Source organism: Bubalus kerabau, chromosome 23, assembly GCF_029407905.1.
Source record: "Bubalus kerabau isolate K-KA32 ecotype Philippines breed swamp buffalo chromosome 23, PCC_UOA_SB_1v2, whole genome shotgun sequence".
NCBI lineage: Eukaryota > Metazoa > Chordata > Mammalia > Artiodactyla > Bovidae > Bubalus > Bubalus kerabau.
In genome coordinates this window covers 4,279,087-4,303,344 of record NC_073646.1, presented here as the reverse complement: position 1 = coordinate 4,303,344, position 24,258 = coordinate 4,279,087, and the positions used below count along the sequence as shown (strand labels likewise).

Below are 24,258 nucleotides of genomic sequence, written 5' to 3'. Positions count from 1 at the left end.
GCAGTTAATTCCTCTACTGACTAACTCGTTTGGAGTTAAATTCCAAGGTAGATGTAAACAATAAACATTTTGTTTCTAGTTATCTTCATAGCACTGTCTGGAGAAGAGAATTAAGAACCAAAACCTATGGGAGCTTTAAATATTTTTGCTAAGTTTTAATTTGAAATTTATGGGAAAATGACTTGCTGGGAAACAATTTTGTTTCATAATAAAAAAAAAAAAAACCCCACCATCTTGCAACACCTTTAATAAATCATCCTTCAGTGTAAGTTAGGTGTGTTTTCATAGCAACCAAATTGTGAGAACATTTGGCAGCGAAGAGGCAGTAATGCTATTATGATCGTGTAACCACGCCAGCAGCTGCCACGCCAGATGCTGCTACGCGGTGAGGCCTGCAGAGTGTGGTGGCAGAGGCCGTGGAGCTGGAGCTGAGCAACTGAGCTGGTCTCTCTTCGTCCAGCTCGATTATAATTGCTTTTCTCACACTGCAGACACAGCTCTACTCTGCTCAGTCTCTTTGTTCTTTCGTAAAACCACAGCTTTGTGAAAATCATGAAACAACACAGCTACAGAAGACTGCATAAAATACACCTACGACTTGATTAAAGTGCCCACCCTGTGTTTTTTGACCAAGTTAAAAAAGAGAGCTCTGCCACTGCCCATGTTTCCCCAACCTCTCTCGTCCTGCCAGAGATAACTATGGTGTTGCCCTCTCCCGGGGCCACTTCTTTTTTTGTGGTTTTCTTAACCAAGTGTGTGTGTGTGCTAAGTCACTTCAGTTGTGTCCAGCTCTTTGTGACCCTATGAACTATAGCCCACCAGCCTCCTCTGTCCATGAGATTTCCCAGGCAAGAATACCAGAATTCCAGAATTTCCCATTTTCTCCTCCAGGGGATTTTCCTGACCCAGGGATCGAACCCAGGTCTCTTACGTCTCCTGCATTGGCAGGTGGATTCTTTACCACTAAGGCCATCTGGGAAGCCCTTTCTTACCAAGAGTGCCTCCTTAAACACCTGGATTAGGTTGTTTGGTTTTGCCAGATTTTTGGTTCCCTTTTGCTTTCCCCCCCAATTTTTATTTTGAAAAATTTCAGACCCACAGAGAAGTTGAGAGATTAGTGTGGTGAACACTAGTTTGCCCTTCTCCTGGATTCACCAACTCAACATTTTACCAAATTTGTTTTCTTTTGCTCTATAAATGTATGTATGTGTATATTTATGCAAACACATATATCTGTATGTCCTTTATATATGTGTATATATACATGCTCTTTATATGTATCTATGTGTGTATGTGTATATCTCCTCTTTATTCTTTCCTGAGCCACTGAACCATTTGAGAATAAGTTTCAGTCATTATGACCCTGCCCCCTTAAATTCCTTAGCATGTGTCTCCTAAGGACGAGGACTTTCTCCTGCATAGAAAGACTTGTCACATCAAGAAGTGCTCCAGGCAGATGTGTTGTTCACCGTCAGTTGTCCCCAGTTGTCCTGTGGTAGCTTTCAGAGCTTTTCTTACTTCCATCCAGGGTCCAGTCAGGGATTGGACTGTTCGTTGCATTAGTTCCACATCTGTGTGGCCTCCTTTGACCCAGAACTATTTCCTAGCCTTTTTTGTCTCTAATGATATCGGCATTTTTGAAGATTTTGGATACCTGTTTTTAAAAACAAACTTCCACCTTGATGTATAATTTGCATAAATAAAAATGCATGACTCGTAAGTGTACATTTGAAAAATTATCACAAAGTGGACCTGTCTCCACAACCAGCACCCGGAAGAGATGGGATGTACCAGCCCTCCTGAACCTCCCTTTGTGCGCCCCTCAGTACTGCTCACTCTTCTTTCTGCAGGGACCTCATCCTGACTTCTGGCTCCATCAGCTGGTTTTGCCTGCGTTTGCATTTCATACAGACAGAATCTGCAGGATGTCCTCTTCTGGGGCTGCTCCATCACTCCACATTATGCTTCCAGGGCTCATCCCTGTTGGACCATCCAGACGTTCATCGTGGTTGTTGTTTGTCCATCCTCACTGCTATGACATGCTCTCTGGGTCTGTACTGCCATCTCTGTCTGTCCTGTTGATGGACGTGTGGATGGTCCATCCTGATTCCTGCTGAACTTCTGCAGACACGTCTGTGCTGTGTCCTGGAGACACTTGCATGCACTTCTTTTGGGTAAATAGTCATCCAAGAGTGGGAGTCTTGCGTCATAGAATATGAGTATCTTCAACTTTAATAGACAGTTGACACCCAACTGCTAATTTTCTGATTTTTTTCCTCCCACCAGTAGCTCCTGTTGCCCTATGTCTTCACGGGCACTGTCAGTCTGTCTGGCTTTAGCCACTCTGGTTGGTGTGTGGAGTTTCTGTTGGTAGCTTTAATCTGTGATTCCCTGATTTGGTTCGTGTTTCCCTGGTTGAGTGCCTTTTCTTACGTCAGCCAGCCATCTGGTTTTGTTCTTTTGTCAAGTGTGTACTTGAGTAGCTTGCCCATTTTCCATGGAGTGGTCTGGTTTTGTTTGGTTTGGTTTTCATATTGATTTTTAGAAGCTCTTTATATTCAGGCTACTTGTCCTTTGTCAGTGATGTGTGAGACAAATGCTTTCTCCCACTATGGTCTTGCCTTTTACTATGAAATTGCCATTTTTAGAGATCACAGTGATCAAATTCTGGCAATTTCACATGGTTCAATCTAGTATGAATTTAAAAAAAATATTTATTTGGTTGTGTTGGGTCTTAGTTTTGGCACACAAGACCTTTGTTGTAGTACTTGGGCTCAGTGGTTGAGGTGCACAGGCTCAGTGGCCCCATGGCATTTGGGATCGTATTTTTCCACCACCAAGAATCGAAAGTATGTCTCCTGTATTGCAAGGTGGATTCTTTTTTTTTAATTAATTTATTTTTTAATTGAAGAATAATTGCTTTATAGAATGCAAGGTGGATTCTTAACCACTGGACCACCAGAGAAGTCCCAGCTCATGGTGTTAGTGTGCATTTCCTAAGCAGCTAATGATATTCAGTAGCTTTCCACGTGCATAGTTACTAGCCTAGAACACTGAGGGTGGCTGTAAAGGAAGCAAGAGATATCCACTCAGAGCTTAGCACTGTTCTTGAAAAGGCCGTCCTCGTCCCATGCTCCACAGTGTTGCTTTTGTCATAAATTGTGTCCGTATGTGTGAGTCTGTTTCGAACACTTTGCCCTTTCATCTATCAATATTTGTCTGCCCCTGTGTTGATACTCTGCTTAACTGATGTAGCTTTATAAGACCTGTTGGATTCCTGTAAAACGAGCCTTCCCCTTTGTTTTCCTTCAGGTCATGTTGTGGAAATGGAATCATCTAGTATATGATCTTCTGTGACTGTCTTCTTTCATTTAGCATAAGATTCAAGGTTCACCCGTGGTGTAGCATGGATCAACACTCCATTCCTCTTTGTGGCTGAATATTTTATTGTGTGTCTAGACCATCAGTTGATGGGCTTTTGGGTTGTTTCCACTTGGGGCTTTTATGAAGAATGCTGCTCTGATATTAGTACGCGAGTGTTTGTGTGGACATGTGTGTCATTTCTCTTGGGTTGATACCTAGGTGTGGAATCACTGGGAGCTCCAATATTTAGCATTTTGAAGAACTGCTGGCGTGTTTTCCACAGCAGCTGCCCCATTTTACTTTCCCACCAGCAGTGTATAAAGACTGCAGTTTCTCTTCATCCCTGCCAGCACTTGTTATTGCCTGTCTTTTAAATTATAGTCATCCTAATGGGTATGACGTGATAGCTCATTGTGGTTCTGATTTGTGTTTTCCTGATGGCTAATAATGTTGAGCATCTTTTTACGTGCTTTACTGGTCATTTGTATATCTTCTTTGGAGAAATGTTTATTCAGACCCTTTTGCCTTTACAGAAAATAGATTATTTGTTGTTTCGCCGTTGACTATGAGAGTCCTTTGCACACATCACCTCCGGTCATCCACAGCCCATCATACTAGTTCCCTCTCCAGTCATCTCTTACAATACCTTCAAATAGGCTTCAGGTTGTCAGTTGGCGAATTAGCATGTCAACTCGTCTGTTCACTCTTTCATTTCTGTATTTATTCATCAGGTACTTAAGTGCATCACCTGTGCCTCTGCTCTTTCTTTGCCCTCGAGTGCTGTCCTGAAAGAGCCGGCCCCCGCTGCCGTTTGGCTGGTAGCACTGTCACCTTCGTGACTCCAGGCACGCATCCTGAGAGCGTGTATGCCAGCCTGAACCCGACATGACATCCTCACAGCCACAGCCACACCTTGAGAGTCCTGCGCCCGCTCCCACTCCCTTCCTGAAAAGCCTACAAAAGGTTATGTCTAGTTGGTTCTTCCTTTTACAGAAGACGTTTGCCTCCTCCTGGTAATTCCCCAGCCCCTCACTTGAGTTATGGGTTCTGTCTTCTCTCCCCTTTTCAGCAGCATTGCTCCTTGAGCTGCCTTCCTTTCCCCGCACCTTTAACCTCCCTACTCTCCTGGACCACCCCATCAGCCAGAGCTTTCTCGAGTGCCTCCGCCCTGCACAGATCCCCGCCAGAATGCCACATCACCCCAGTTCTCTGCCACACGTCATGACCACACTTCTCTGAAGGATTGACATGTGCTTTCCCCACTCAGCCCACCAAGTCTAACCACTCAGGTGCATCCCTGCTTGGCATGCTGCTACCAGTCTCCATGCTGTCCACCCCAGGATGGCTTTTCATCACTCATCTCACATGCTGGTAAACTAATGCTCAAAATTCTCCAAGCCAGGCTTCAGCAATACGTGAACTGTGAACTTCCAGATGTTCAAGCTGGTTTTAGAAAAGGCAGAGGAACCAGAGATCAAATTGCCAACATCCGCTGGATCATCGAAAAAGCAAGAGAGTTCCAGAAAAACATCTATTTCTGCTTTATTGACTATGCCAAAGCCTTTGACTGTGTGGATCACAATAAACTGTGGGAAATTCTGAAAGAGATGGGAATACCAGACCACCTGACCTGCCTCTTGAGAAACCTGTACACAGGTCGGGAAGCAACAGTTAGAACTGGACATGGAACAACAGTTCCAAATAGGTTCCAAATAGGAAAAGGAGTACGTCAAGGCTGTATATTGTCACCCTGCTTATTTAACTTATATGCAGAGCACATCATGAGAAACACTGGGCTGGAAGAAGCACAAGCTGGAATCAAGATTGCCGGGAGAAATATCAATAACCTCAGATATGCAGATGACACCACCTTTATGGCAGAAAGTGAAGAAGAACTAAAAAGCCTCTTGATGAAAGTGAAAGAGAGTGAAAACGTTGACTTAAAGCTCAACATTCAGAAAACTAAGATTATGGCATCTGGTCCCATCACTTCATGGCAGATAGATGGGGAAACAGTGGAAACACTGTCAGACTTTATTTTTGGGGGCTCCAAAATCACTGTCAATGGTGACTGCAGCCATGAAATTAAAAGACGCTTACTCCTTGGAAGGAAAGTTATGACTAACCTAGATAGCATATTAAAAAGCAGAGACATTACTTTGCCAACAAAGGTCCATCTAGTCAAGGCTATGGTTTTTCCAGTGGTCATGTATGGATGTGAGAGTTGGACTCTGAAGAAAGCTGAGCACTGAAGAATTGATGTTTTTGAGCTGTGGTATTGGAGAAGACTCTTGAGAGTCCCTTGGACTGCCAGGAGATCCAACCAATCCATTCTAAAGGAGATCAGTCCTGGGTGTTCTTTGGAAGGAATGATGCTAAAGCTGAAACTCCAGTACTCTGGCCACCTCATGCGAAGAGTTGACTCATTGGAAAAGACTCGGATGCTGGGAGGGATTGGGGGCAGGAGGAAAAGGGGACGACAGAGGATGAGATGGCTGGATGGCATCGCCTACTCGATGGACATGAGTTTGAGTGAACTCCAGGAGTTGGGTGATGGACAGGGAGGCCTGGCGTGCTGCAATTCATGGTGTCGCAAAGAGTCGGACACGACTGAGCGACTGAACTGAACTGAACTGAACTGACAGAGTGGCCTGTTCCTTTTTTGGCTTGGCTTCCTCAAGAATCCTGTTTGTCTGACTGTCTTCTTGGACTTCTTTGCTGGACTCCCTCCCCCACCACTTCTTGACTCAGAGGTCCTCAGGCTCCCTTCTTGGCCCCTCCTTTCTCGTCACCCTCTCCATGGGTGTAGCAGGAACATCCCATCTCTGGTCTGGATCTCCCCTCTGATTGGGATGGTGTGACTGACTTCTTGACGTCCTCGCTGGGGGATTTCGCAAGCATCTTACAATTAAAGGGTCCAGAACTGAGCTTCTGATGTTACCCCTCAAACCTGTTGCCTGCCCTGGTTTTCCTCAGCCAATGAGTAGGGCGGAACATGGGGAGTCGGCCTTGTTCCCCTTCCTCACCCCCAGTCCAGCCTGTTGGTTCTGCCTGGAACTTGTTTCATGAATCTGCCTGTTTGCACCCAGCAGTGACCCCAGGCCGGGCCGCTCTGACCCTCCGCTTGGGTCACAGCAGCAACGTCAGGGTGAGCTGCTGCTGGCTCTCAATACCTTCCAGCCGTTCACCCGTCCCAGCCAGCCAGGATCTTGGTAGGGTCTTGGAGCAGAAATCAGATCAAACATTGGTGACATTTCATTTGAATAAAGTCTGTAGTCCAGTTAGCAATATTATACCAAAGTTGATTTCCTTTTCTTGATTATTGGTCTATATTTTTAAAAATTAATTTATTTTAATTGGAGGATAATTACTTTACAACATTGTGATGGTTTTTGCCATACGTCAACATGAACTGGCCATTGGTATACATGCGTCTCCCAATCCTGGACCCCCTCGCACCTCCCTCCCCTTGTTCTATATTTGACGTTGCACAATAAGACAGTTACACCAGGACAAGAGGGGTGAGAAATAGGAGGGAACTCCTGGTTCCTTTTGTAACTTTTCTGTATTGTCTAAAATTACTTCAAACTAAAAGTTTTAAAAAATTAAAATGAAAATAAAAACAGGGAAAATGGTTGTGTGCACCCACACTTAAAACTCTGCCGAGGTCTCCCCTGTGCTGACTCAGGCTGCGCCCGCAGGGTCCAGCCCTGCCCGCTGCTCCAGCCTCACCCAGGCCACACTCCTCCCTTACCCTGCTCGAGTGAGGAGCAGCTGATCGTTCATCCTTCGCTCCCAGTTCCAGGGGGTCAGGGACAGTGGTCTGTCCTGCACACAGTTTTGTCATCAGCGTTCGCCTGGCATATAGTGGGTGCTCAGTTTAGAATCAGTAGACAAGTGGCTTCTTGTTCCTGCTCAGAGCAAGTACAGGACTTTCAGTGCTTTGTTCTGTCCCCGCTTGATTTTCATGCCATGTAAACGAACCACTGCTGCAGGGGTGCGGTCAGCTGCTGCCGCGTTTGGATGCCGCGTGTGCCAGGCCTCCAGGCCCGTGCTGTCAGTCCTCGGAGGAGTAAGGGAGAGGCCATGTACGGTATTAAGAGCCTTTGTCGTGGGCCTTGCCTCATGCTTGGCAGATCTTAGGAGCTCAGTATTTGCTGACGGAGTGAGGAGGATAAGTTCAAAATCTTTTCCTTTTAAAATTGCTGCAGATACGCACATACATGCATACACACACACATTATATGTACAATGATGTAATAGATGCTTATGCAGCATTGTGGAATTTTTCAGTTTTTTTTTTTTAATATCCTTTCAGCTGATTCTCTCTTGGCAGGGGGAGGTTTGGGAAGAGAACTGCAGGACTTCTGGCAGCTTGTGGGGAAGGGGTGCTGCTGTGGCCTGGCACCCACTTTCCTGGACACCCCCTGCTGTGTCCCAAGGTGGCTTGACTCAAGGCCATGTGGTGGGAGATGGGCAGAAGTGTGGCTGACGATCTCGGTGGTGAAGGTTGCATATTGTCCATGAATTTAATTTTATTCAGGAAGGTAAAGAGGGCACTGCAAAGGAAGTATGTAGTAAAAATGGGCTAACACAGGGCCATTGGGGTGGATCGGATTGAGAACCATCCGGTCTCTGGAAGGTGTCAGTATGGGTCCTCAGGGAACTTAAAGTATTTCAGAGTATCCAGTGGGAATGCTGTGCTTCATGATGATTCCAGACGAAGCTCAGCTTTATGCTGGGACCTGGGACTTGCCCTTGGCCTGGAGGTCCCTTCCCGCGGTGCCTGGCAGAATCTGTGCCTGACTGTTGGTGACCCCAGAGTTTCTGGGCTGTGATGGGGGACCAGATATTGTCACCAAGTTTGCACCAGGAAGGCACACCATGCAGGGTCAGCCAGCTGCAGGGGTGAGTTTCTTGAACACTGTGGGCAGCTGCCTCGTGAGAGCAGAGGCAAGGGTGGGGTCCCCGGGGCTTCCCCCTCCCTCCTGTCACGGGTGATGTCATGGCCCCCTGGGACCCTTGATCCCTTGGACGCCAGTGGACGTTTGGACAGCAGGTGACAGGACGGAGGGCACCCGGGAGGACAAGAAAGAGGGGAGGTTGGCCGAGGTGACCAGAGTCAGTTTACCTGCCTCACAAGTTGCCTGGGGTTGCAGGGGCCGGTCAGCAACACGGCTCACGAGATGCCTTCTCCGGCCTGGCCTTGGCCGCTTGTATCAAACCCATTAGCAACATGGCCGCGTGCCTAATTCAACATTCAGGCCAGTGCAGTCAGAGACGCCGCCCCCCGCCGGGTGGTCATTTGTTCAAGGGCGTGTTTTACTACATGTGTTGCTTTTAATGAGTGTGAAAGATCACCGAGCTCAGTGTTCGTTTTACAAACTGCTTTTAGGAATCCTGAAGTCAATTTCCAAGCTCTCCTGTTTCCTTATTCTTAGAGATTGCCTACCATTTTGTTTGCTTTCAATGTCTGTTTCTATATAGTATCTGTTTCTACCCTGCTCTTCCAGTTTGCCCTTGCTGCTCTTGGTGTGGAGGGTAATGTGCCCCTTGTCTTTGCTACTAAATGTCATCTATAAAAAGTTCATACTGGTTTCACATTTAGTTTTCCTCTTTTCTCCAGCCATTTTTAAATCTTACTCCTCTTCTCTAGTTAATAAAGATAAGGAGTTTTCTGTTGTCAGTTCACTCTGCTTCTCTAACAAGGAAGCATCTAGATCTTCACTGTTCGGTGTGGTAGCAGCGAGCCACATGTAGCTGTCTATAATTTGTAACGAGAGAACATTAGAAATTTAGTTTTTCACTCGTGCAGCCACATTTTGAGTGCTTGGTGGCTTGTGACTGCCGAACCGATGGCTGTAGGACATTTCCTTCGTCAAGGACAGTTCTCTTGGACTGCCAGGGCTACCTTCTTACCCCAGTGGTGCTCCTCCTGTATTATCTCATCAACCCCCTGAAAGCCTCTTCAGTTTTCCGGGACCTTTTCCTCCTGTTCCTCCCAGCCCAGCTGTGTGTGGCTCACGAGTGGAAGGCACACGACCTAACTCTGTAGCAGTCCCAGGGGGTCTCTGAACCAGGGAAATGGAGTTGTCAGCTCTCAGCCTCCTTCAGTCGCAGTCTGAGGCACTGTGTGGTCCTCTCATTTCTCCAGTTTGTTTTTTTCTGTTTCAGTATGGGTTTGTGGTGCCTGGCTTGCCATCTTAGCTGAGTTGGATTTCTTTGACTTTTTGGGGGCAACCTTTCTTCCATTCTTGAGCTCCTCGCCTGATTTTTTTTCTTTTAACTAGTTCCATTTTTTTCATAAGTTCCATTTCTTTCTTAAATGTATATTTATGATGCATTCTTTGAATCAGTGGCATTTTTGCATTTAATATATCTTTATTGATTCATCATATTTCTCTCTTATTTTTAATAGAACACAGGATTTATCATTGGTGTTAGTTAATGTAATACTTGGAGGTTTTCTTTATTGAATAATGATGTATTTATCCAGTGGGACATTTCATAGTGTTGAAAATAAACGAATGTGGATCACTGTATGGATGACTCTCAAACATATTGCTGCACCAAAAAAAAGCAACTTTAGAAGAATACTTCTAAAATAATATCATTTAGGGGAAGGCAAACAAAAATATATTAACACTGAGCATTGTTAGCATTACATATGTACTTAGTGAAAACCTAAAGAAACACTTGGGGAGGAGCCCCTGACCTTGGCACTCAGGATGGTTCTGTACTCTGCAGGGGAAGGAATTGGAGGGGGAAGGCCTGCAGGGAACCTGGATGCTGCAGACGACCCTGTGCTCCTTGGGCTGGAGGGATGGCAAGTCTTCAGCCTGCTTTTCCTTACATGTGTCTATGTCTGAGAAATTTTGTCATAAATTCAACACCTCGTGCTTATTTAAAACATAAGTAAATAAGAAAAATCTAATATGGAGAGTGTTTTCCATAGTTCTGTTGCCCTGTGAATATTTTGGTACATTTCTGTGTGTTTTTCTTTCCTTAAATTTTTTCAGCTTTATAGAGGTATAATTGACAAATAAAATTGTAAGATATGTAAAGTATAAACTGTGATTTGATATATGAATATGTAGTGAAAGGATTCCCCGTCTAGTTAATTAGCGTGTTCATCATCTCTTGTATTTATCTTCTGTGTTTGTGTGTAAGAGAACATTTACGTTCTAGTCACTTAGTAGATTTCAATTATATGATATGGTATTGTCAGCTGTTGTCACCACAGTTTATACTAGCTCCTCAAACTGTATTTCTGTGTTTATAACATAGTGGTTTAGCTGTTAGTTTCGTGTTCAACTCATTGTGAGTCCACAGACTGTAGCCCACCGGGCTCTCTCTGTGCCTGGGATTTCCCGGGCAGGAAACTGGAGCGGGTTGCCCTTTCCTTCTCTGGAGGATCTTCCCGACCCAGGGAATGAACCCGTGTCTCCTGCATTGGCAGGTGGATTCCTTACCACTGAGCTACCCAGAAAGCCCATTTTTTGGTGTTATGGGGAATAGCACACTTTTCTTTCTTGTGACGCCAGCTGCTCTTCATGCCTCCTCTTGCCCAGGCACTCAGCTGTGGGGTTTTGGGCCAGCACCTCTACAGGGTAGGGACCTGCTTGCTGGAGTACCTGCCCCTGCTCCCCAGGAAGTCTGAGCCCCTGGCCTTCTGCCCAGATCTGCCTCTCCTTTAGTAAAGCCCCACTCTCCGCCCTTAGACAAGGGGACTTGTCAAGGTTCACCCACCCTTCTTGGGCATGAGAGGCTGTTTCCTGCAGTGCCAGGCCACATTTTTATGTAGGTCGCATCTCTGTGTCCATGTGCTCCCTGCATTGTCCCTTGACCTCTTCTCACAGGTGGGCACTTACTACTCCCTGCCTTGGTTTCACTTCCAGTTTGCCTCTGGGAGAGTCTACAGCATAGCTGTGATTTTCTCGAGGCAGGAATTATAGTGGGAGGCTAGCATGGGAGAAGGAACCCCTGGCCGGTGACCCCCCACCCTGTGGAGGGGTGCTCTCTCGACTTCTCTTCTGTTGCCCAGCAATACTTTTCAGGTTATCAAGAACAGACCACACAAACACAGCTGAGAAAGATCTAAGAAAGAAGACCACCTCTAGTGCTGAAGTGAAATTAGAGAAGCCGGAGATGTCCAAGACGATATTGCTTCCTGATCAGGAAGTAGAGATTGGGGTTTCCCAGTTCTGGGCTTGCGCAAGTCTGCCTCTGGCAGGAAAATGCCATCTGGGAAACCATTTCTGGCGGCATTCCAGCTGGTATGCAAAACACTCATCGAAAGAGAGAAAACTTTGATGTGACCTGAAAACTGGTTGACTTGGAAAGTGAGGACACTCGCAGCAGGCTTGTGACTGTGCTGGAAGTGTGATCTGGGAGCCTGCCAGAGCCTGCATAAACATTCCCACAAAGGGACAGGTGGTGACGGCCCCACACCGTGGCTCCTAGGAGAGGCTAGTCAGCAGTGGGAAGAACTGTGGCATTTTGTTTTTGCATAAGACGAAATCTCCAGGTGAGGCAGGCTGAAGCTGTCAGCGTTGCCTTCCGTCCCAGCTGTAGATGCTCCCAGGAAATGTCTCAGTGGTGGCTCCCCTGCCTCTGCAGATGAAGGTCCCGGTGGGTGAGAGGGGAGCGGCAGTGCTGGGGGCTGGCAGAGCCCCGCCATCTGCCATGGCATGGCGAGGCTGTGGCCCCGCTGCTCGGGCAGGCTTGCTGTGCAGCGCGGTGAGCACTTGTCGTCTGGGGCTGTTGCGTCAGTGACTTAGGAAGACAACCTGGGTGTCAGCCCAGCTCTTCTGGACTGGCCTGTAGCAGTGAGTGTTGCAAATTTGCTGATTCTTGGAGATAGCTTGTGAAGGTCAAACTTCTGTTGTGTTTTGTTTAATCTCTCCCAGACTTCTGAACTCTTGCCATGTTGAATTTTTAGTTCTTCAAGGCTGTTTAGCCTTATTTCTTATTTATATGTTTTTCCACCCTAGCTCTACTGTGTTATCTACTTCCAAGCCTTTCTTTGTAGTATTTTTCTTTCACCTGCTACAGCCCGCTCCTTTACCTTGAATTCCCAAGGACAGTGTATTTCTTACTGGCTTTTTTTTTTTTCATTTCTCCTTCAAATCTCAGGACTGTTGCATCTTAATGTTTGTGTAGGTTTTGTTTTTTTAAAAAAGAAGCAGCCTTATTGAGGTGTAATTAACATACTGTACAGTTCACACTTCTAAAGTATACAGGGCAGTGGTTTTTAGAGTGTTCTCAGTTGTGCAACCGTCACCACCATCTAACTTTAGAATATTTTCATCATTTCCCCCAAAAGGAACCCTGGCCCATTAACAGTCGTTCCCCATCCCTCAACCCCCAGACGTCTGGCCATCACTAGGCTACTTTCTGTGGCTTTGCCTGTTCTGGACACTTCACATCAGTGGGACTACGTCAGACGCGGCCTTTTGTGTCTGGCTTCTTTCGCTTAGCATCCTATCGCTTTATTTCCATTTCAATATATTCCCCTTCTGGGGTTTTATTTTTCAATTATTTAGCGTATTCCCAGATCTTAAATTAAATCTCTGTTGATCTATTTTCTAGAACCTATCTTCCATTGTCTGTGTTCTGTGTGCAAATCTGCAACTCTTAAAATTAATTTTTTAACTATTAGTTTAACTATTAGGTTAAAATCTTTAAATTAGCTAGTATTTCTTAGGTCTCCAGGGGGAAGAGTACAGTCTGTGTCTCCTGTAACTGCCACAGATGTGACCCAACATGCTCACCTATGTCTGATGGCCACTCAGGGTCACCGTTAGGTGAATAACAGTTTATTAGTTGTCAGTTCGTCTTAGTTCCTGACACCTTTCCTTCTAGCTGTCTTGTTTTGTAGTCTCTTCTGCTTGTTAAATTCTGTCATGTGTAGTATTCCAGAATAGTTATCATAGACCCTTACTTTCCTTTTGTTTTCTAACTGTAAATATGCCTTTTGTCACTGGTGAACCTCCTGCCAGCACAGACTTGACTTCATGTGATTCTCTCTTCTTATTGGTGGTCTCTGTCCTCCCCCTCACCCCCTCACTGCCAGCCTCCTGTCCTCCCATTTAACTCTTCGTGAGCATTACTGCATGCCCTTCCTCGGTCTACTCTGACTTCCTCTTGAGTGTTCCTGGAGCTGCCCTGAGGGGAAGCACTGACTCCTTTAATCCTCACATCAGCCCTGTGAAGTGGGTCATCTAGGTGACTTGTATTTCCATTTTAGGTCACGGTTTTCATCTGCACTGTTGCGAACACTGGAGCAGTCCTTTTTCTTATCCATTTCTTTCAACACTCAGCCCAGGTCCCTGCCCTCAGTAGGTTACTCAATAAATATTTTGTTTGCTGGGTAAGTGAATGTGAGAATGAGCCAATGAATGAAAGAGATGGTTAGTACCTGGCAGACTGTTTCCATAAACAGCCAAATGCTGTCTTTCAAAGAAGTCATTTTGTAGCTTTTGAAGACCTGTGGTATTAAACCCTAATTCGGGAGCTTCTTAGAGGTGGAGGGAGTGGGTCTTTGAAGGTGGTTATACTGGCCTCTCCTGCGCTGGTTTCCAGCATTGAGCGGGGTAGCACTTCCTCTTGCCAAGTAGGAAAGTTCAGAAGACAGCTCATGGGAACATGGTCACCAGATGATTGCCCGGTCACTCACCTTTGGCCATTACATGTACCCATTCCTGCGAAAAAAATGGAGGCTGGCACAGGGGGCGCCAGCCGCAGGAGCAGGTATGGGGCAAGTGTGTGCACATGTGTGTTCTTATAAGAGTTTGCGGGTTGGGCTAAACGTGTAGTCAGGATCAAGCCACGTAGGCACAGTGCCCATCACTTCACTTTTTAAGAAGAGGGTAAGTTTCACCCATAGGCCTTTGCTATCTTGTGAACTTTTGTTTTATTGTCAAGTGTTGCGGCAATCAAGATGAATCACCCCCTTGCAATTAATTAATTGTTTCATGTAGGAGTAGAGATGGCTTAGGCCCATCCACAATGTTTTGATGTTAACGAGATGGAAAATACTTTTTTTTTTTTTCCTCACCCAAACTTTTGGTCTTCTTAAGCAGAAGCAATAGATAGTTATGAAATTATAATTTTGTTGGCCCTGATTATTTGGTAGATTAAGGTTGAACACTTCTAATCTTTATTTTCTGTGTTGACTGACTGCATTTTAGTTTAAATAATGTTCGTGCTACTTTGTCATCACAGACCTAGTTAGGAGGAAAAATTTGTTACAAAGTGAAGTGAGTTTTTAGACTGGTTGTGAATTAGCCCAAACCAATGGCCTCCCCTTACATTTATTGTTTTAAGCTCCCAGGCGTCTGCTGTGTCATGCCTCTAACTCCCCAAGGTCATGCCTCCAGGCATTCTTTCCTTCCTGATTAGTCTCCTCTTTTCTTTTGGGTTGACGCTCATGTCCTTGGTTCTTGGGTTGGGATATCGCCCTCCAGAGCAAAAGTCCTGCAGAAAAAGACCGAAATAAAGAGGCCAGAATCATCTTTCTTTTCCAAAATGAACTTTGGCACTCACTCAAATTACACTCAGCTTACAAAAGCTAGACATGAGTTGTGTGCAAGGCTTAGGTTTCCTCCTCAAAGAATTGATGCTATAGTTAAGGTTGTTGACCACGTCAGCTTCTTGAGCACGTGCAGCCACAGATGCACTTCTGCCTGTCAGAAGCTCTGGGTACCTTCTCTAGCTGCTGTGAAATTAAGCCAATGGAAGGCATCCACGCTGGTGAGGTTCAAAGTCAATTACCAGGAAAGAATATAAGAAGTCTTATTAATTGTTCTCCTGTTTACACTGTACATAAGAAAATAAACAATTCAGCTGCCTTATTTTGACCTTCTGCTCAAAGAGAGCCGTCCTAACGAACTTGGACCCCTGGTTCTCTCTGTGTGGTTACTCATTAAATCCTTATGTCTTATGACCTCTCCTGACTGAAGACTTTAAAGGGGCTGCAGCCCAGTCACCTGGCCCAAGTACCTTCCCTGGAAGAGTTCACATCCGGCCTGGCTGTATCACACTTGCCACTCCAGTTTCAGCAGAAGGTTACACTTTAAATTTAAACTTTTCATATTGAAGCATAAATTGAAAGTTGCTTAACTTGGTCACCGATTTGGTTACACATCCGTGTGTCTGTTCTTTGAAATACTAGCACTGCTGTGTTACTAATACAGGTTGGTCACTAGGGGCTCACCAGAGGAAAATTCAAGTTAGGAGTAAATTCAGAGCAGTTATTGATTTAACAGTCCTCCAAATGCTTTTGTACACAGAAGGAGCATAAAAAAAGACTCCCAGCAATAAGCAGACCCAATACCCTGGTTGATAATAGTAGCTAATGTTACTGACTTTTTGCCGTGTACCAGGCGCTGCTGCGAAGGCCGCACGTGTGCTAATCATTTAATCCTCGAGTCAGCCCTGTGGGGTGAGTCCTGTTCTCAGCAGGACACAGAGTCATGAAGAGTCTCACTCCATCACACATGTTGGAGGGACGGAGCCTGAAGCCCTGGGCTCCCCTGCCCTTGGAAGCCACATGCCCTCACCCGTCGCACCTGCCAGCTGTGAAGCCTTGCCCACTGCCCCACACTTTGGGGAGCCGATTTCTGTTCCCACCGTTGTCTCCCACCTCCCTTGTCCCGAGTCCCTCCGCACCCACTTGTGGCCAGTGTTCCCAGGGCTCCCCGGTTTTTCTTCAGCCTCCTGCCCGCTTCTTCCACCTTCTCCCCTTGGCCCCAGCCTGAAGGTTCCTGGAGTGGGCCTGCCCAATGCAGGGCATGGACTCCAACACCTCTGTGACCACCCCTCTCCCCCACATGTCCTCTGTTCCAGCCACACGACACTCAGCCTCCACCCCCAACTCTGCCCGCCAAACACTCCCTTTCTGGAGGCCACTTCCCCAGTTTTTCTGTCGACACCCATGGCCTGACCACGGCTGCCCCAGCCCCTGGTCCTGGTGGCTCTCATGGGGCTGGCCTCTCTTTATCGTGTCTTCCTCAGCGTGGAGGAGACGTCACCCAGGAGGCCTCCCTGAACCACTGAGTCTTTGCAAGGTGCACCCCGTCCCGTGCCTCCTGGGCCTGGACCCGCTGCCGAGGTCCCCCTGCAGGAGCCGCCCTGTGTGGGGAGGGCCATGGCCGCTGTGTTCACACTTTTCCCTCCCAGCACGATCACAGTGCATCGTAAACAGAGGCTCCTGATACACATTTGCTCGGTGAGTGGCAGCTCGGTAGCCACAATTCAGAGCGAGAACAGCAACAAGCCTCAGGGGTGTCCCCCCCAAGGCAGGCGTCAGAGCTTGTGCTGTGGAGCTGGCACCGTGCTCTGCATCCCTGGGCAGAGGTATTCTAGTTAACGTTCCCTCTCTAGTTTATGTGCAGTCAGTCAGGACTGTGACTAATCCTATACATATTTGGGATGTATATTTTTTTTGGAAAAAGTACATGGAAGTTCAGGACCTCAGGTTAAGAGTGAGCATTTAACACTCTCCTTGGAGTCAGTCAGTATCTAAAATTATTTATCTCAGTCTTTGGATTCCCACCTCTGAGTTGGCTGCACTCCTGGGTGTCTTTAGGTGTCCTTGACAGAGTCTCGGAATAGTTGACTTAAAAACATATGTGAAACAAAAAGTACACCATACAGTACTTTACAAGGAGGGAGAGAGAGAAAGACAGGTGAAGTGGCAAGATGGTTTAACTATAAAATGGTTAAGGATTATTGAGGAAGTAGTCCCAGGGTCATTTGCTTAATTTTAGAGTACTTATTAAATATGAATTGATTGCGAGAAACTATGGATTCAGAAGTGTAGACACTGGCCACCTCTTGATTGAGTCTCTCCATGATGGCTTTTCTTTACCGCCTTCTGCTGCAGCTTAAACTCTTTAAGATGGGCACCCTGCTTTGTTCTGATTTTACTCTGTGTATAGCATACACCAGGCCTAAAATAAATATTTATTGACTAAATCACATTGTCACTCCCTTTCATAAATTCACAGCCTGGGTCAAATTCCAGTAAGGACTAACAATGGATTTCTTTCAGTCAGGCTTGCTTCTTTTGCAGAAAGCCCTTGGGTTCCATCTGGAAAAGCTGTTCCTTGTTACCTTCCCAGCAGATAGTCCTGCACACCCAGAGCAGGGCCCACCACCCGTCACAGCAGCTTCCTGGGGGAGTGTATACTGCTACCACAGCCTTTAGTGGGCATTGTAAAGTTGTAGGCTAAGTGTCCACTTAACCAGCTTTTTCCATTTGTTTTAAATGAGGATTTGGTGAGAGAATAAAATTCACATAGACGGCAGCTTGACATATGCTGATGTTCCTGCCATGAATGTCTGGATCCCATAGAAACTTGATGAATGTGAATTGAGGGGGTGCTGAGTTCTCCGAAGGCGCACATCCTGGTCTCCGCCTTCAGGGTGGTTGGCAGTCCCTGACGTAGGTAGCTCCGTCTGTAATGACCTTCACGTCTAGAGTGGCCAATGTGAAGAGCAACAATACAGATAGAAACAAACCCCAGAATTGTAGAGGGTCCACCATCAGTGGGCTCTGTCCCTGGCAGAAAGAGGCCACGAGACCCTTCCAAGGAGGGACTTTTAACCCCCATTTCAGCCCCAGAATGTGACACGAGCTGCCACCACTCAGAGGAAACACAGCTGGAAGACACGGCGTGTCCTGGAGGCGGGTGTTCTCCATGAGGCTGTGTGTCTCTGGGAAGCTCATGGGTGCAGTAGTAAAAATATGACCTTTTCTCATTTTCACTTTACTCTCAACTTTCCAGGAGAGTGTCCCGCGTAGAGAGCAAGACGGAGCTGCGTTTCGACCACCGCTGGTGTCACCTGTGCTGACTGTAATTTTTATCCATAGGTTTGAAGACATACCTGATAGCGGGTCAGAGAGCGAAGGAGTCTCACTGCAGCTGTTCAGAGGCCTTACTTTCTGGCTTTGAGGTCCTTGACGGCTCGCGGGTGTCCTCAGGCCCTAGGGGACAGGGGACAGCGTCGCCAGGGAGTGTCAGTGACTTGGCGCAGACTGTCAAAACCTTTGATAACCTTAAGGTTAGTTTTTTTTTTTTTTTCCTACTTCTAAAACATGATATTAATTCTGCAGTAGAACATGTGAAATAATAAGCATCCTTCAGGTCTGTGGCAGAGACTTGGAATGCCCTTTCATTTTTTTTTTTTTTAACATTTTAAAATTTAGTATAAGGTTAGCAGCATTTTGCATTTTTAATATCTTTGCTTTTATGATATTTTATGCACCCCCATTTTCTTTTTACACATAGACTTGCTTCTAACTTGAGTTACTATTTTCTTTCTCTATGAGCTACGATGTCTTGGGGGGATTTCTGAAAGCTCACGAAACGTGATGATAGTCAAGGTGATTCTCTCAGCGTCTTGCTTTGAGGCCTAGTTCATATCTTATTTCAGAGACCACTTTCTCAAGTACTCATACGTCTCCTGAAATCCCGTGTTTTATATAATTATTTTAAGTTTTGTTGGTGTGGGTAAAGCCCGTGCTGTATAGCTCACTGGAAGAGTGCAGGCATGCCAAGAACATTCTAGTAGTTCATCAGTGGGACAGAGATGGCCTGGTGGTTGAATGGCTGCACACATTCCTGTCCTAACAAACCACCAAGGAATTAACACAATGGACCCTGAGCCTGCAAAGTCACTCTAATGTGTGAGTCGTTCCTCGGACTGATACCTTTTGTTTATTTTTACAGTTTACATATTTGCTGTTTCTTTTTTTTTTAAAAAAGACAGTTAAAACCTTTTCACTTCGCTGTTTTGTGCTCTCAAATAACACTGTGATGTGTGGTCAGGACGATGGTCTGCCGGTGTGGCTGTGACCCAGCCCGTTCCCGCGTGTCCTCGTCCATTAACACAGTTGAAAGCTAGCGGTCTCGGTGTTTCATGGTGTGGCACTTGGCTGCAGTCTCCAGCTTGCTTCACTGTGTTGGACTCTGTGGTGCCTCTCCTCCAGGTGCCATGTGTGGCTCCCGTGTTCAGGTTCGTGGACCACACGCGCATCATTGTCATCGTGTGCTTTGCTTCCTTGTGCAGGGTTTCTCAGTCTGGACACCGCTGGTGTCAGCTTCAGCCTCGACTCCGTCGACACTCTGGGTGGAGAACTCTTTGGACGGGGGCGCCCTGTGCGCTGTGTGAGGCTAAGCAGCCTCCCTGGCCTTCCCCTACTGGATGCCGGGAGCAGCCCCTCCTCGCAGGGTGGCAGCCCCAGCCTCTAGGCTTAGCCCCACCTCACCTAGCGAGAGGGGAAAGGTGCAGTCACCCCTGCTGAGGAGGGGGTGTTAGCCCCCCTCCTCCCCCACGCTCTCTGGCGGGTGTGTCACAGTGGGTGTGGCAGAGATTTCCGCAATGCCTGCACTCGTTGGAGCCAGCTCCTTTGCCTGGGCGGCTGTCTTCCAGGAGTCAGAGAGAGGAACCCCCTTCCCACGCCACCCCGCAGCTCAGAGGCCAGCACCGAGCACAGGCCAGGCCGGGAAGAGCAGGGAGGGGACCGAAACGTGGCTTCCAAGCCCGGCCTTCTTACCGGAGGACAAAGCGTTTCCTCAGGCTTCCAACTGGGCTGTAGCCAAGTAGAGAAACAGCTCAAGCCAGAAGTAGACGCTTCGTTGCATTTGTGTGCCACCTAAGATGATGCGCGCACGTGTGAGGCGGGGCCCTCAGCGCACCACACGCCTGCAGCGTTGGTGACAGCGGTTCTGCACGCAGTTGCCTTATGAAGGTGTTTCGTCCTCCCTACAACATTTCTTATTCTAGTTATAAATCTACTTAGGTACTTACGTATTTTGGGTCTGGTTAGGCAAAAGCAATTTAGCATACTCTGTTGCCATGTGTAAGTTTTCCAGATAATCTTGTGATCCCTGAAGGATCTCTGTGCCCCTTCACGGAGGGGACGATGAGAGCATATGAAGTGTCCTCTCACATTAGTTTTGGGAGGAGAACAGGACATCCCCATCCTGAGACGAGGACACCCTGAAAGTAGCATTCCTAGATTCACGGAGTGGAAGGAGCAGGAGGAGACAGGAGGCCTGGTCTGCATGCCAGGATTTGCCACTCAGGGTCCCTCCTCACAGCCCTGCTCTGGGTCCTGGTTCCTGGGCGTCAGCAGGGCGAGGGCATGCGACTGAGAGTCATACCCTCTGGGGACCTGAGTGAGTCCCTGTGAACTGTCATCCTAGACTTGAAAGGCAGAAAGCTGAGGTCTGCTGTAAAGAATACGTCGATTATGATCTGGCAGGCAAGGTCTCCCCTCCAGTAGGGGTCTGTGAACGAGGCGCAAGTGCATGAGCGCTCACTGGGCCCAGGCCTCTGGGAGGATTCCTCCTGTGAGCGGGCAGTGCCTCACGTGGGTCCCTGGCCTGTCGCTGGTGTCATCCGCACTACCGTGAGCTTTTGTAATTCGCTGGGTCACAGACAAGTTCCTCCCTGTCCTTTCCCAGGATCTGCAGACTCTCTCTGTCAACAAGCTTATTTCCCTTGGTTGCTGCTGCCATCAAGAGTTGGCTCCCATGGGCATTTCTATCTCCCTATATCTCCCGACCCCTGCCCAGCATGGGAAACCCTGCCCAGCTTAAGGGGCCTGTCAGAGAGAGGGTTTCCCCAAGTAGGTTCCCTCGAGCAGTAGTTTCTCAGGATGGCATAGGTGTCAAGTATGGAAAAAGTGTTCTGCAGTCAAGTCAGTGTGGGTTAAGTGACACTGAAGGTGTCTCTTGCTCTAGGCCTGCTCAGAGTTTTAGCACAGTAACATGCATGGGTAGGTCTCCAGAGAGTGAAATGGTATGCAGAGTTCTCTGGCCTCTTCACCACAGATTTCTTCTTTCAAGCTGCACCTTTTGGCAGCCTGCTTGTCTAGTGGAAGGAGTTCTATAACCAAGCCCAAGGACCCTGTGTCTGCAGCAGAGTCAGGGTTTATCTGCAGGTGCCAAGCAATGCGGTGGGGGACGAGCCTCAGACCGCTCCCGCTTGGTCTTTGAGTTTAAGAGGAAGACTAGCGAAGCTGGAGTTAGTCGTCATGCTGTGACATTTCTGAACTGTGGTTTCAGGAGTCAGGATGGCTCTGGCTCATGATTCTCTGGCCTGGGGTCCCTGGTGGCCTATGGCTTGGGTCTGTGGCTCATCTTGCCCTGGAAAAAGCAACCTGGCGGTGACACCGACAGCAGCAATTCAACCCTGATGGTGCTGTCAGCAATACCATCTTAGTCTCCCGGTGCTGGCTGAGGCGTGTTCAGTTGGCCCAGCGTCGAGGTCAGAGGGCACAGGAAAGGGAGGAAGGTTTTGGATAGAGAGATTGATCATAAGCTCAGCAGGGGAGCTCGGTGTTAGAGTGACTCGCTGCAGTTTCAAGAAAGAACCAAGGACTTAGAGGAAAGGGGTTGCATAAACTCTCGGGGAGTGAATCCACGCGTCTGGTCCTGTCACGCCTCTCTTCTGTGATGCGCTTGCTTCCTTGTCCCCCAGACTCCCCTCTTGCTGTCGCCCTGCAGCCCCCTTAGTCTCCTGTTATTCCTCCAGCTAGTAAGGCCACCTCCCTGTCTTTGAAGTCTAGCTCAGTTAGTCTGTACCACTTGGTTATAACACACGCAACCTGAAATATGTGCTTTCATTTCTTGTGCACCTTCCTGTGAGCTCTTTGCACACAGGGCCCGTGTGTAACATAACTTCAGTTTCTCCTGAGTGCCTAGCAGGGTGCCTGGCATGAAGTAGAGAAGTACAGCTTCCTTTTGGCTTTTTTAACTTTTTGATGATGCACAGAGACCTGTAACTCTGCAGAGCTAGACTGAGGGCTGCACTAGAAGCCTGGGAAGAACTGAACAGAGCCAAGGTGAATGCCTGCAGAGCTCTTGTTTTCTGCTCCTGTCACTCATACCCCACGTGTCTGTAAGTTATCAGCCAGTTCACAGCTGGAGAATTGCCACCTGATATTTCATCAAATAGTCTGAATATGGTGATGACCTGCTAAGAAACAGTAGTGGTGTCAGAGGTCAAGGGCTTCAGCCCTGAGGTTTTAGGTCAGAGGGAACCCTTCACACCCAGGCCTGGCTTCTTGAGCGACTGGCTGTGAGCGATGCTGCTCAGGAAGGTCCTGGCATCCCACATTGTGGGGAAGGGACAAGTGCTGGCACTCACCCACTGAGCCCCATGAGCTGTGAGAGCATCTTACGTCACCTCTGAAAGGCCTCCCCAGGAGGCACCTGCTTGGCTGATCTTGCATTTGCCTCAGTCCCTTATTCAGAACCCAGGGCGTGTGCTCATGGGGCCTTTTTCCCTGTTTGCAGTTGGTAATGAGGCTAGTGGTGTGGATTTGCCCACGTAGGGGCGATTCAGAGAGGACCTGTTCCAGCTCATAAGGGTTATATTATACTTAGATGGCTCTCATGGTAAAGAATCTGTCTGCTTTTGTAGGAGAGGCAAGAGATGTGGGTTCAATCCCTGGGTCAGGAACATCCCTGGAGGAGACCATGGCAACCCAATCCAGTATACTTGCCTGGAGAACCCCATGGACAGAGGAGCCTGGCGGGCTATAGTCCACAGGGTCGCACAGTCGGACATGACTGAAGCGACTTAGCACTCACACACACACCTGGGACCACCCTGCTGTTTCAGTTGCTGTGGCTTTTTAAATGACTCTAAGAAAATGATCATCTCTTTGATCTCCTTGTTATTTATATGTGAAATCATTATGAATAGGCTCAATCCAGTTTGAGGACGTGAGGGCCTTTTATTTCATTGCATCAATAGATGGACAGGGAGGCCTGGCGTGCTGTGATTCATGGGGTCACAAAGAGTCGGACATGACTGAGCGACTGATCTGATCTGATCTGATCAATAGATGGAAAAAGTAATAGACTTTTCTCTTTCTCTATCTGTGTGTGTAGTTTGTGCATGAGTGGTCAGTCATGTCTGACTCTTCACAACCCCATGGGCTATAGCCCGCCAGGCTCCTCTGTCTATGGGATTTTCCAGGCAAAAATACTGGAGTGGGTGCCATTTCCTCCTCCAGTGGATCTTCCTGACCCAGGGATCGAACTCACGTCAGTTTAGACATTAAGTATTTATTGTAAATAGTTGTCTGAGTTAATTGGTGGTGATGGTTGCACAATTCTGTGACTATACTAAGGACTACGAATTATATACCTTAGATAGTGAGTTGGATAGATACAGCATGAATTGTACCTCCATGAACCTGCTGTACAAATAAGTAAATAGTAATCTGAATGCTGGCTCTGAAATGTGGATGCAAAGTAAGTTTTGTTTGTTTTTTTTTTTTTAAAGGACTTTTCAAGTTACATCTATAGTTTTAGTCGTGTGCATGTTTCCTTCAATTAGGAGGAAGCACATCACGTATAAATCGATAGCTCTTCCTTGTAGAACTCCAGCTAATAGATTATAAAAAGAATGAAAGAAAATCAGCTTTAGAGCATCACAGTAATAATTGCTTCAGGCAAGATCCATTGGTGAGTTCTAACTGAAGTGGATAAAAGTTTAGGGACAAACAGGACATTTGCATAGCCTCCTAGCATCTCCCCTCAGGTAGTTATTCATTTTAAAGGGAAGGATATTGAGGGAGTTCCCTGGTGACCTAGTGGTTATGGCTCTGCACTTTCACTGCCCTGGCCCAGGTTCAGTCCCTGGTCAGGGAACTGAGATCGCCCAAGCTGTGCAGCTCAGCCAATAAATGAACAGATAAAGGGAAGAAGAGTAACTTGGCAGTGAGAAACCTAGCAGAGCCCACCTTCAATGATGGTTAGCATCACGATGAATGGAACCAACCCCCACCACCACATGTTATGTGCAGAGAAGAGTGCATCCCCTCTATGGGATTCTTCCCTCAAACCCCAAACCTCCATCAACTTCTGA

The 24,258-nt window shown here is 47.2% G+C and overlaps 1 protein-coding gene across 1 annotated transcript in view; it reads left to right on the top strand.

The window, feature by feature from the left end:
- The window catches only part of ADCY9 (adenylate cyclase 9), a 106,283-nt gene that overhangs the window by 49,851 nt on the left and 32,174 nt on the right, over positions 1-24,258 (top strand). The window contains exon 3 of the mRNA XM_055562419.1: positions 18,242-18,432. Within this exon, the coding sequence (XP_055418394.1) occupies positions 18,242-18,432 (191 nt within the window). The remainder of the gene's footprint in view (positions 1-18,241; positions 18,433-24,258) is intronic.